The 12,606-nt window shown below is 43.8% G+C and overlaps 2 protein-coding genes and 1 non-coding gene across 4 annotated transcripts in view; 1 reads left to right on the top strand and 2 right to left on the bottom strand.

Annotated features, from left to right (window-relative positions):
- The window catches only part of MATN2 (matrilin 2), a 172,928-nt gene extending 171,183 nt beyond the window's left edge, over window positions 1-1,745 (top strand). For both annotated transcript variants that reach the window (XM_005215629.3, NM_001102528.1), the window contains 1 exon segment: window positions 1,167-1,745. In XM_005215629.3, coding sequence (XP_005215686.1) covers window positions 1,167-1,222 — 56 coding nt within the window. In that variant the 3' untranslated portion in view covers window positions 1,223-1,745.
- Window positions 1,746-8,966: 7,221 nt separating this feature from the next.
- On the bottom strand, window positions 8,967-12,290 carry RPL30 (ribosomal protein L30). Its single transcript, NM_001034434.2, has 5 exons — window positions 12,253-12,290; window positions 12,094-12,145; window positions 11,556-11,701; window positions 9,808-9,938; window positions 8,967-9,066 (listed from the first exon to the last, which is right to left on the bottom strand). The coding sequence occupies exons 2-5, from the start codon at window positions 12,112-12,114 to the stop codon at window positions 9,017-9,019; spliced, it is 348 nt and encodes a 115-aa protein (NP_001029606.1). The 5' UTR covers window positions 12,115-12,145; window positions 12,253-12,290; the 3' UTR covers window positions 8,967-9,016.
- LOC112449665 (small nucleolar RNA SNORA72) lies at window positions 9,247-9,378 on the bottom strand. Its single transcript, XR_003038261.1, has one exon. It is a non-coding gene; the product is annotated as a small nucleolar RNA SNORA72 (small nucleolar RNA).
- Window positions 12,291-12,606: the final 316 nt, after the last annotated feature.

The raw sequence follows: 12,606 nt of genomic DNA, 5'->3' as shown, positions 1-12,606 counted from the left end.
AGGGAACAGCAGGATCCAGTGACTCATTAAAATAGTATTACAAATAAAAGGAATGCTTTGGGATGGTGGAGAAATGAGATTCAGTGCTTTTATGCACTGAACACTCTGCCAACCGTTCTGAACTTAAAACTATAGTAAGCTTACTAAAACTGCCCGATATCTAGCTCAACATATATCAACTAAAGGGAAATGGTTTAATTCTGAACTATTTCTGTGCCAGTGGGTTTATAAAGAACAGCTTATAGCCATTTTCTTCCTGAAAACTGGAAATATGCTTCATAAAGGAAAGCAAAATAATCTGACCATGGTTAATCTTGATGATGAATCCAGGCTCTCATTCTGCCATGCAGGGGGCAGGTGGAGGGTACTAAGCAGCTTCAAGAAGGAAGACAAATGTTTATTCTAATGCTGCTCTTATTGTTTAGTTGCTCAGTCATGTCCAACTCCTTGAGACCCCATGGACTGTAGCCTGCTAGGCTCCTCCGTCCATGGGATTTCTCAGGCAAGAATACTGGAGTGGCTTGCCATTTCCTTCTCCAAGGCATCTTCCCAACTCAGGGATCGAACTCCTGTCTCCTGTATGGGCAGGTGGATTCTTTACCGCTCCAGGGACGCCCTAATGTGCCTCTGCTCTGCCTTCTCCCGGCCTGCCTCCGAGGGTTTACTTCACAAGGTACTAAGGAAGTTGTATGTGTCAGACGTCCTCAAGGCTGCTACCCTATGGTCTCATCCTGCCTCATGGGTGAAAATTCCCCACCTTCTTCTCTTCTGATGTCATATCTTACTTTCCAAGACCTAATCCTTTTTTTTTTTTTTTTCCTCCTCTCCTCGTTCCCAGCATTATCAGTTCAGCTCCCAGAGGTGTGCTATGGTAAATTAATTTATAAGTAACAGGAGAATGAGTAGAATTGAAATTTTTAAAAAGAAAAGTGTGAACTGAGCTATCTGGATTTAATGTTAAAAAAAAAAGTATTTAACCCAACACAGATCTATAGTCTTAATAGTATGTACTAATGGGTTACTATAAACTTATAAGTCAGAATTACAGAAATGGAAAAAACCAAAGCCCTGTATTTTGCAGGACACAAATTCTTTTGTAGATAAATCAAGTTGTATTTGAATATAAATAGGCCATTCAGATTCCTCTTCCTTAATTTGAGATTTACTAGAAGAAATGACACAGAGAATGGAAGCCCTGGAAAATCGCCTGCGATACAGATGAAGATTCACAATGCTCTACGTATCTGTACGTCATTGTGTCAAGGGTTACAGTGAAAACAGTTCGGAGCCCTCAAAGCTCAGGCTGTCATTGATTCTGTAAGGTTGTAAAGTAAAACATACCAAGAGTTGAGAAAGCTGATTTGCTACAGAACAAAGGCAAAACACACACACTAACTTGTACGAATTCACTGAGAAAAAAAAAAAACCGGTCAGAATCCTAAAAGGAGTTTTATCAAGTGAGAACAAATAAGCTATGCAAGATACTCTGTAACGTACTGTGGACACCATTTGCTTTGGTCTTGTTCTGCCTTAGTGGTACAATATCATTCGACAACAACATAAAATCTGCAGTTTTACAGACTTAACTTCCGTAGAACACTGGCCATGGGAAAGCTATTTTTTTTTTTATCAGACTTTACCTTGATATATGTATATGGATGTATGCATAAAATCATAGAACATATGTACTTGTATAAGAAGTTGGATTTTTTATACAATATTAAAATTCACTTCAGAGAACAGTATTCTGTGTAAAATTCTTAATCTTAAATGCAAAATATGCATACATGAGAAATGGCTAAGATACGTATGAAAAAAAATGTTGAAGCTCACCGATAATCAGGAAAATGCAGGTTAAAGCAATCAACTTGGCAAGTTACTGTGTCTTACGACAGTGTTGGTAAGGCTGAGGAAACATGGGGCTCCCACACACTGCTAGTGAGAACACAAATGGGCAGTCTCTGGAGAATAATCTGTCCCTACCTAGTAAAACTGAAAATGCAGCCCTACCCTGTACTCTAGCAACTGCACTTACAGGTATCAAACTAAAAGATTTTAACACATACATACAAGGAGGCCTGTATGAGAATGTTACTAGAGTTTGTAAAATTAACAAATTACAAATAACCTAATCATCACCAGAGGGGGAACAGATAAACTGTGGTACGGTCCATAACTCAGAAATACTATGCAACATTTAAAAGAATGTACTCAATCTACATGTACATGGTAAAACTCAGTCTTATGGACTCTGTTGGAGAGGGAGAGGGTGGGAAGATTTGGGAGAATGGCATTGAAACATGTATAATATCATGTATGAAACGAGTTGCCAGTCCAGGTTCGATGCACGATACTGGATGCTTGGGGCTGGTGCACTGGGACGACCCAGAGGGATGGTATGGGGAGGGAGGAGGGAGGAGGGTTCAGGATGGGGAACACATGTATACCTGTGGCAGATTCATTTCGATATTTGGCAAAAGTAATACAATATTGTAAAGTTTAAAAATAAAATAAAATTTAAAAATAAATAAATAAAGATGAAAAAAAAAAAGCCAATGGGAGGACTTCCCTGGTGGTCCAGTGGTGAAGAATCTGCCTGCCAATGCAGGGGACACAGGTTCAACCCCTGGTCCGGGAAGATCCCACATGTCTCAGAACAACTAAGCCCACGTGCCACAACTACTGGCTTTCCCGGGCTCTAGAGCCACAGAGCCGCCAACGACTGGGCCCACATGCAACAACTACTGAAGCCCAAGCGCCGAGAGCCTGTGCTCCGCAACGAGAGAAGCCGCTGCAGAGAAGCCCGAGCACTGCAATTACAGAAAGCCCACCCCCAGCAGCCAAAAAACCACCATAATAATGAATAAATTAAAAAAAAAAATCTTCCCAAAGGGTGATGTAGCAGAATAGGAAGACCATCTCTTAGACCTCAATCTAGAAACCATCTAATTCTTTCCAAGTATAAAAGTTGTGATTTGAAGTATTAAACTTTCAGTGTATATTTATATTTGAGTCCTCCATGTGATCCTGAAAACGGGTTTTCATCCAAAGTGTGGATTTGGGTTGGCACTTCCTTTTGAGACATAATCCTACTTTAGCCGTTGCTTCCACTGTCTCCAGTCTACTTTGCGTTGAGTCCTGGCTCCCCCTAGTGGCTCTAGGCGGCATGCACATAAACACACGCGGCCGCTCCCCCTGCCCACCCCCACGTACGCTTTAGCTGTTTAGTACATTTCACTGCACCGTTTTCAACTTTCTCCAACTTGGGAAGGAAGGTGCCTTCGTGGAAGACAAAACCTCCAACTAATCCGTCAAATTCACATAGTAACCCAAGATATTTAACTTGAGAATTGTTTAAAATTTAAAATAGTTCCCGGGCTTCCCCGGTGGTACAGTGGGTAAGAATCAGCCTACCAGTGCACGGGACACGGGTTCGATCCCTGGACCAGGAAGATCCCACATTCCGTGGAGCAAGTAAAGCCTGTGCACCGCCAACTACTGAAGCCCGTGCGCTAGAGCCTGTGTTCCGCAGGAGAAGCCACTGCAATGGGGCAAGAAAGACTAGCCAACATTCATTGCAACTGGAGAAAGCCTGCGCACAGCAATGAAAACCTAGTGCGACCAAGAAGAGAAAGAAATAGTTCTCCATTTCTGTTTGCTCTCTGTATGTCTCAGGTACAAAGGTTTTGCTTTCCACTTTCACTACTTGTGTGACCATCCCTCATCTAATAGTAGTAACTCAGGGCGCTAATCAAGACGGTGGAGTATAAGGATGTGGAAATCATCTCTTCCCACAGGTTCATCAAAAACACACTGACATACTCAACAGTTCTCACAGAAGACCTACTAAACACTAGCAGAAGACCTCAGACACCTGAAAGGAAAAGACCTCCACATAACCCTGGGTAGGACCAAAGAAAAAGCAAAGAAATAGCAGGACGGAACCTGTGCCCCTCAGAGGGAGCTGCAAGAGTCACCAGGACAGAAAGGGAGCTTCAGAGGCGAGTGTCACAACTGGTGTGTGACAGAGAAAGAAAGAGCCGCAGTCTGTGGCGCCTGCCTGCGCTCCCCAGCCCGAGACGCACGTCTACGGGCACAGCTGGGGCCGGGTGCTGAAACTTGGGTTTACAGCACAGAGCTGGGGAGAGGGCTGGGGCTTGGCTGCTCAGAGACAGCCCGAGAGGCCAAGTGCCGTTGTTAGGTGGGGGGTGAGGGCCCGCTGGAGCAGCCTCTTTCCTCCCTGCACTGGGCCGTCCCGGCAGGCTCTGGGATCAGGTGCCAGAGGGTTGCCCAACGTAGGAAGCAGAGCTCAGGTCTCTCCAGGTGGCTGTGCCAGACACAGACAGACACCCACACTGCGAGCTTTGTAAACTCAGCTGCAGGATGTTGTTCAGTCACCCAGTTGTGTCTGACTCTACACCTACACTGCCTGCTTTGTAAACTCAGTGCTGCGCGACATCCAAGTGGACAAAAGTGCTTCCGTGGCCGAGATGGAGCTGCTCTTGGCAGCTGTGGGCTTCCTGAGCGCGTCCATGGGGGGCTAGGCTGGGACAAGGTCTGGGCTGCCTCCGTCGCTCCCACAGACGGTCTAAGTACACGGCTGCCGCACTCCTGGGACCTGCCTGGAGTGGATCCTGCGGGTGGCCTCGTGAGCCCTGGGACCTGCCTGGAGTGGATCCGTGCGGGTGGCCTCGTGAGCCCTGGGACCTGCCTGGAGTGGATCCTGCGGGTGGCCTCGTGAGCCCTGGGACCTGCCTGGAGTGGATCCGTGCGGGTGGCCTCGTGAGCCCTGGGACCTGCCTGGAGTGGATCCGTGCGGGTGGCCTCGTGAGCCCGCACGCTTGGTGACAGGTGCAGAGCACTCTCCTAGTGGACAGCTCTGGTAGAGGAATACTCTGTGGCTCTTCTCCTGGTGGAAGTGCTCCAATTCTGCCTACCTCACACCACAGCGCAGATGCGACTCAGAAATGGATCTGGGGGTCTCTACTCCAATAACCAGGAACAGACTCTGTCCCCAACAAGGCTGTGGCAACCACAGAGCAAAGAGGAGGCCCCACTCGACATCCACTACAGACTCTGGTCATCACATCAGTCAGACTCCTCACCAAAGGGATATTAAGGCCAAGACACACTGAGAGGCAGCAGGCATTTATACTAAACACAGGCCTCACATCAAAATATTAAATCCATGCAGACTACACAGGAACATTCCCACACATCCCTCCAAGATCACAGTAAGTAACTGTTTCTCCTAAACTCAGAGTAAGAGAAATACAAGTAAAATGAACCAGGACCACTCGCAGTTAAAGTCAAGAGAACTCCCCTGAAAGAACAATGAAACAGATCTCTTCAGTCTGAGAGACACCAAGTTCAAGAAGGAGATAATGAAAATACTGAAGGAATTCGGAAAGTCCATGAATAGAAATGCAGATTACTGTAAAAAAGAATTACAAACTACAAAGAGGAGCCAAGAAAAATCAGAAAATTCATTTGCCAAGATGAAAGCTAAACTAAAAGGCAATGAAAAGCAGATTGAATACTGCAGAACAAAAAATAAGTGACCTCGTAGATAGCATAGAAATCACCCAATTAGAACAGCAGACAAAAAGCCAGATTGGAGGGGGGAAAAAAAAATGAAAGCATTATGAGACCACTTCAGTTCAGTTCAGTCGCTCAGTTGGGTCCAACTCTTTGCGACCCCGTGAACCGCAGCACGCCAGGCCTCCTTGTCCATCACCAACTCCCGGAATTCACCCAAACCCATGTCCATTGAGTCAGTGATGCCATCCAACCATCTCATCTTCTGTCGTCCCCTTCTCCTTCTGCCTCCAATCCCTCCAAGCATCAGGGTCTTTTCAAATGAATCAGCTCTTCGCATCAGGTGGTCTAAGCATTGGAGTTTCAGCTTCAACATCAGTCCTACCAATGAGACCGGTAGGATAATATAAAAGTGTGCCAATCTACACACACATAGGAATTCCAGAAGGAAAAGAAAGAGAAAAGGAAGTTTAAAAAAAAAGTATTCTAAGAAATTATGGCTGAAAACTTCCCAAACCTAAGGAAAGAAACAGATATCCAGGTACAGGAAGCACAGAGTCCTTCCAGTATTTTTTCTGACCATAATGACATGAAACTAGAAATCAACAACAAAAGAAGAAATGAGAAAAAAAATGGTTACACGGAGACTAAAACAACATGCCAATGAGTCAAAGATAAAATCAAAGAAGAAACTAAAAAATACCTTGAGACAAATGACAATGAAAACACACCCATCCAAAATTTATGGAATATAGCAAAGGCAGTTGTTAGAGGTAAGTACATAGTGATACAGGCCTTCCTCAAAAAAATAAGAAAAATCTCAATCTTACCTATCACGTAAAAGAATTCGAAAAAGAACAAAATCTAAAGACAGGAGAAGGAAAAAAATAATGAAGATCAGAGAGGAGACAAATAAGATTAAAAAAAAAAACTGAAAAAATCCATAAAGCCAAGAGCTGACTTATTGAAAGGGTGCTCAGTCGCATCCAACTCTGTGGTTTCATGGACTAACTTTTCAGCCAGACTCCCCTGTCCATGGGATTTCCCAGGCAAGAGTACTAGAGTGGGTTATCATTCGCTTCTCCAGCGGATCCTCCCAACCCAGGTCTCTCGCACTGTGGGGAGCTTCTTTACCACTGTGCCACCTGGGAAGCTCTTGAAAGGTAAACATGGACAAATCTCTAGTCATGCTCACCAAAAAAAAAAAAAAAAGAGAAAACCCAAGTCAACAAGAGGAAGAGGACTTCCCTGCTGGTACAATGGGTAAGAATCCACCTGTCAATGCAGGGGATATGAGTTCGATCCTTGGACAGGGGAGACAGCACAAGCCAGATCAACTATGCCCGTGTGCCCCAACTGCTGAAGCCAATGGGCCTAGCGCCTGTGCTTCGCAACAGAAGTCGCCACAATGAGAAGGCCACAAACCGCAACTACAGTAGCCCTTGCTCTCTTGCAACTAGACAAAGCCAGTGCCCGGCGACAAAGATCCAGTGTAACCAAAAACAAAAATAATAAAAACAAAGGAAGAAATGAAAAAGAAGTAACAACTGATACTGCAATGGGACAGAATACAGAGCCCCAAAATAAACCTACCTGCCAGGGGGCTTCCCTGGTTGGCTCAGACACTTGCAATGTGGGAGACCTGAGTTTGATCCCTGGGTCAGGAAGATCCCTGGAAGGAACAGCTACCCACTGCAGTATTCTTGCCTGGAGAATTCCATGGACAGCGAAGCCCGGGGTCACAAAGAGATAAGACTAAGATACCAATATGCTGAATTTAAGTTCAGCAAATACTCGACTTTTTGGATAGTGTATTGAAGGCATTCACACCTCCTGTGTCTCATTCCTCTACCATCAAAAACTGCCTTCACAAGTTGACTGGCTCTAAAGTCCAAAAAACATTTCTAACACTTCTACAAACTTAGAACCCAACACAACATATCCTGGGTATACCCTACCAGCAATATTCAACTCAATAAAAACCTGAGTCACAATTTCCCCCTAATTCCTTTCAGTGTTTCAAAAGGTATTATTAGATGTGAGAAAAGGGTTACACAGGACATACTTCAGAGATGTAGTATGTGGTATCCCCCCAATCATCTTTTAGGACTGAAAATATATAAAACACACTTTGTGAAACTGTGAAACACTGAAGATCTGACAATATTCTGCAGTTGTCCCAAGTACATTTTTTTCTACAAAGGCTTCCCAGTGACAGACTTTTATTCTCTTGAACTCTAAAATTATTGCAGATGGTGACTGCAGTCATGAAAATTAAGACACTTGATCCTTGGAAGAAAAGCTATGAACAACCTTGACAGTATATGAAAAAGCTGAGACAGTACTTTGCCAACAAAGGTCCGTCTAGTCAAGGCTATGGTTTTTCCAGTATTCATGTATGGATGTAAGAGTTTGGACTGTGAAGAAAGCTGAGCGCCGAAGAATTGATGCTTTTGAACTGTGGTGCTGGAGAAGACTCGAGAGTCCCTTGGACTGCAAGGAGATCAAACCAGTCAATCCTAAAGGAAGTCAGGCCTGAATATTCATTGGAAGGACTGATGCTGAAACTCCAATACTTTGGCCACCTGATGTGAAGAATTGACTCATTGGAAAAGACCCCGATGCTGGGAAAGACTGAAGGTAGGAGAAGGGGATGAGAGAGGATAAGATGGTTGGATGCCGTCACCAACTTGATTGGCCTGAGTTTGAGTAAGCTCCGGGAGCTGGAGATGGACAGGGAAGACTGGTGTGCTGCAGTCCATGGGGTCGCAAAGAGTTGGATACGACTAAGCAACTGAACTGAACTGTACTACTACAAACCCTTAAGTAAGACCTTGCTTCATTAAAGTTCAATAGAACTTCTCTCACCCTATGAAAATCTGGAGGTGGAAGGAACATATTTCACTTAATCCTCTTTGCTACTCAGATTCAGTGGATTTAAGGTGGACTGTAAAACTGCAGTTCTGGTTAGATTCTGGGAATTGACCCTTGTTGCCTCTGACATACTCAACAAAATGACAACAATACCAGAGACTTCTCTAGTGATCCAGTGGTGAGGAATCTGCCTTGCAATGCAAGGACACAGGTTTGATCCCTGGTCATGGAACTAAGATCCAACACGCCGCAATTAAGTCTGTGCGTAACCACCGCCAAGACCCAATGCAGCCGAATAAACATTTTAAAAAATGACAGCAATATCCTGGGACTGAAATTATGAAAACTGAGCTTTAAAAATCTAGTACTGGAAAGGAACTCAGTGCACTCCCTTTACAAAAACAGGGCAAGTGAAACTGGGATATCTGGCTCTTAACCCACAAGTTTTGCCACTGCATCTTGATGCCCCATCCTCACTAATCTAGCTTCAGGCAAATATACTGGGACAAGAAGAAATGAAAACAAATAAATAAATAACTGCAATGAGTACAGTGTTTTTAAAACAAGCTCTGGCCAGTTTTATTAAAGAAAAATTGTACATGATTTACTTTTCACCAGTCTGTTCTGGCATGCTTCTAATAATATCAGAATCACCTAAAAAATAAAACACAATAATTTTTACAACTTATTTAGTGGCAACTGGTAATCATCAAACTAGCAATGGTTATCTTCAAAAGTTATCACACTAGCTGTGCTACCATTTCTCAAGGTTGATCAGACACCTAGAGTCAACAGACATTTCCCACACAAGACGTGTCATGTAAATCAGACTTGGTTTATCACCAGCATTTATAAAGCCAGACCTAGGCAGAGAACTAGGTCTGGGGACACATGCATGGTCTTAATATAGCGAATGTTTAGCCTGCCCTGATTATTACAAAATCAGAACAGCGAGAATATTCGCAGTAGCTTCATGAATTAGAATTTCTTAAGTTCAAAACATGACGTGTATTTGTAGGCCCTTTTCTCCCCCTCAACCTAATTTTACCCATCTATTCTCAGGCAGCCAGTAAGGATTCCTTTCTTCTACTGTTTCACCTGATTATTCTCCCCCTTTATAATTTCACCTTTTACCAAAGCCCTAAGACATAATTTCTTAGGTGCGGTATGAAATTAAATCCATCATCTCAAAGTAAAAAGAATTTCATTTATGACAAAGATAATTATGTACTGACATTCACTACTAACTCTCCATGACATAAGCCTGCAGGATATCCCTTGCTATATACAAATTCTCAGACTGAACTTAGGGACCAAAGACATTTGTATAGTAAGAAATCCTTGTTATTACATCATAAAGAAAAAAAGACTTCTTTTATGACTGAAAAAGCATACCTGGATCAATGATAGCCAGTGTGCATACTCTGTAGTATTTTCCACATGCTGTGCCCAATTCAATATTATTGCCACTGTAGTGATGGACACCAGTTTTGGCCAACATGGCGTAATACTCTATTTCAGATTTCCTTTGGGAATAAAAACAAAAAAAGGCAAATAAACCATACCAACTGACACAGATTAAACGTTACTGCTCTCATTAGTTCCAATGTTGGTAAGGCCTTCAAATAGTAAGCCATTTATTATTCTTAAAAATATCATATTCATTATCCAACACCAAACATCCTTTGGATCCTCTACAGTACATATTTGTGCTCATGGAAAAAGAGGGTACAGAATAAAATCATCATTTGCTTAGCATTTACTATCTGCCAGACACTTTACAGAATTCCCATGACAATGTCTCAGCCATTTATATCATCACCCTCTGGTGCTCTGAGTCCTAGATGGAGAGTAATAGAACAGGTATACCTCAGGTACTGCAAATTCCTTCCAGACCACTGCAATAAATCAAATACTGCAATAAAGCTAGCCACAGGGATTTGTTAATTTCCAAGTGCATATAAAAGTTGTTTACCCTATATGTAGCCTCTAAGTGTTCAACAGCATCATGTCTAAAAAACCCCCCAACGTACATACATAAATATTTTATTGCAAAAAAAGAAGAAGGAAAAAAAAAAAAAAAAAACAACAACAACAAAAAACCAACCATCACCTGAACCTTCAGGGAATTGTAGCAGTAATATCAAAGATGACAAATCTTAACAACAAAGAAAAAGTCAGCACCTACAGACTTATACAATGCAAGTTTCCACAAACCTTCAATTTGTATTAAAAACAAAGAGAACTAATTAAGTGAAGAAAAGCTAAATCCAATAAAATAAAAACAGGCATGCCATAGGCTTGCACTTGCCCAAAGTTAACGTTTTTTGTGACCACCAAGTAGGTAGAGAGCCATCAAGGAGCTTGTTAAAAATGCATCAGGCCCCAATCCAGATCCATTAAATCTGACTTGCATTTAAACCAAATCACTTGCGACTGAATGTACATTCATGCCGAAAGCCACTGCTCTAATAGGTAAGTGTGAATTCTGTGAAGTAAGACCAAAGTTTTGAGATGAGATGCAAGAGAGCTCTCCAGGCTTTGCCCATTAGGTACAGACACCCTGTATGAAATGCTGTGAGTTTATGCATTAGGGTAGAAAATCAACAAGCACAGGACTGAAAACATGGCTGATACTCTGCATGGTCCAACTTGAACTTATGTACACCACCTCGTAAGATCAGTTTCAAAACAGTGAATCAGGCAAAAACTGGGTGAATTGGAAGCGTGCAGATCCACAGGCCAGCGTGAACTCTTCTGATCTTAGCTTCTCTATGCTATAAGTAATTCATAAAACGAAGTCCTTTAAAAACACCTCAAAGTAAAAAGAACAAGCAAAAAAAGGCAGGACATAAGGAAAAGCAACTTACGGTTCTGCACTACCCTCAAACTTTGCCCTTCTTTGGTTTCTGTCACACATTTCTCCCAAGGAGAACCACATAGGAGGAGAGACTATGAAGGGGAGAAAAATCAAGAGCCAAACACAACAGAAACCCTTAAATTATCCTGCAAATGTGCCCCTGTAATACAAATTCTACCTGACACCCAGTTCACGCTACCCAGATTGCAAGCTCACACTCCTGGATATTTGCTCAGGACGAACTTACAGTGGAAGACACACACCCTCGGGTTCTTTCAATTACCTCAAGGCTGGGCAGTTGTTGGCGAGAATGACCAGTTTCGCTTTGCCTTGTCTGATCATTTTCAGAGTCTGTTTGTACCCCAGCACGTACTTTCCACTTTTCATAACCAGCTGGAGCCTAGAGTTGATCGACTCCAGTGACTTTTTCTACAAAGAAAACATTTAATACGAACTTGATTGAAGGCCTTGTTTGTAACCACTCAAAACTGGATCCAGGGACTTCCCTGGTGGTCCAGTGGTTAAGTCTCCCCCGCTTCCAAGCAGGGAGCACGGGTTCCATCCCTAGAAAGGGAACTAAGATCTCGCAAGCCTCGGCCAAAAACAAAAAACACTGGATCCTGCTTCCTGGAACCGGAGCCCCTTAATAAACCTCCGAAGAAAAGGGTTCCAAAGCACTGAGAAGGTCTCTCGGGTTCTTTCTGGAAGCCTCCAAGGCCAGCGGGTACGCTGTCCGCCCAGAGAGCTCAAAACTGCCCGCCCCGGCCAAGACTCATCTCTCCACGTGAAATAGGCTTCCGGCCCTGGCCTGCTTCACTCACCGTCTTCTTTGCGGCCACCATCTTCCTGCCTTAGATGCGGGACGCCCCCAACCTAGAACACAGAGGACAGGACAGGAAGTTTACGATCTGAAGTCCCAAACCGGCAACTCCCTGGGCACCGCGCGCTGCCAAAACCTCGGCCCGGAGGAGCCCACTCACCAAGAGCAGCCGCCAAGATGGCCGGGGAGCGAGAAAGGAAAGAATTCCCACAATGCCAAGCTCTTCACGGCGGGGCGGTGCGCCGTCACACCGAGACCGGAAGCGGAAGCAAATGTCCAGCGGAAGGGGCGGGACAAGAAGAGGCGGGCCGGTGCTGGTGACTCTGGCGGCTCAGTTGTGTTCGATTTTTTGCGACTGTATCCCGCCAGGCTTCTCTGTCAATGGGGATTCTCCAGGCAAGAATACTGGCGTGGGTTGCCATTTCCTTCTGCAGGGGGTCTTCTGACTCAGAAGTCGAATCCAAATCTGCATTAAAGGCAGATTTTTTTTTTTTAAACCGCTGGAGCCGCCAGG

The sequence above is a fragment of the Bos taurus genome, chromosome 14 (assembly GCF_002263795.3).
Source record: "Bos taurus isolate L1 Dominette 01449 registration number 42190680 breed Hereford chromosome 14, ARS-UCD2.0, whole genome shotgun sequence".
NCBI classification, from domain to species: Eukaryota; Metazoa; Chordata; class Mammalia; order Artiodactyla; family Bovidae; genus Bos; species Bos taurus.
Note: the sequence above shows the minus strand (reverse complement) of the source record. Positions and strands in the feature narration are given on the sequence as shown.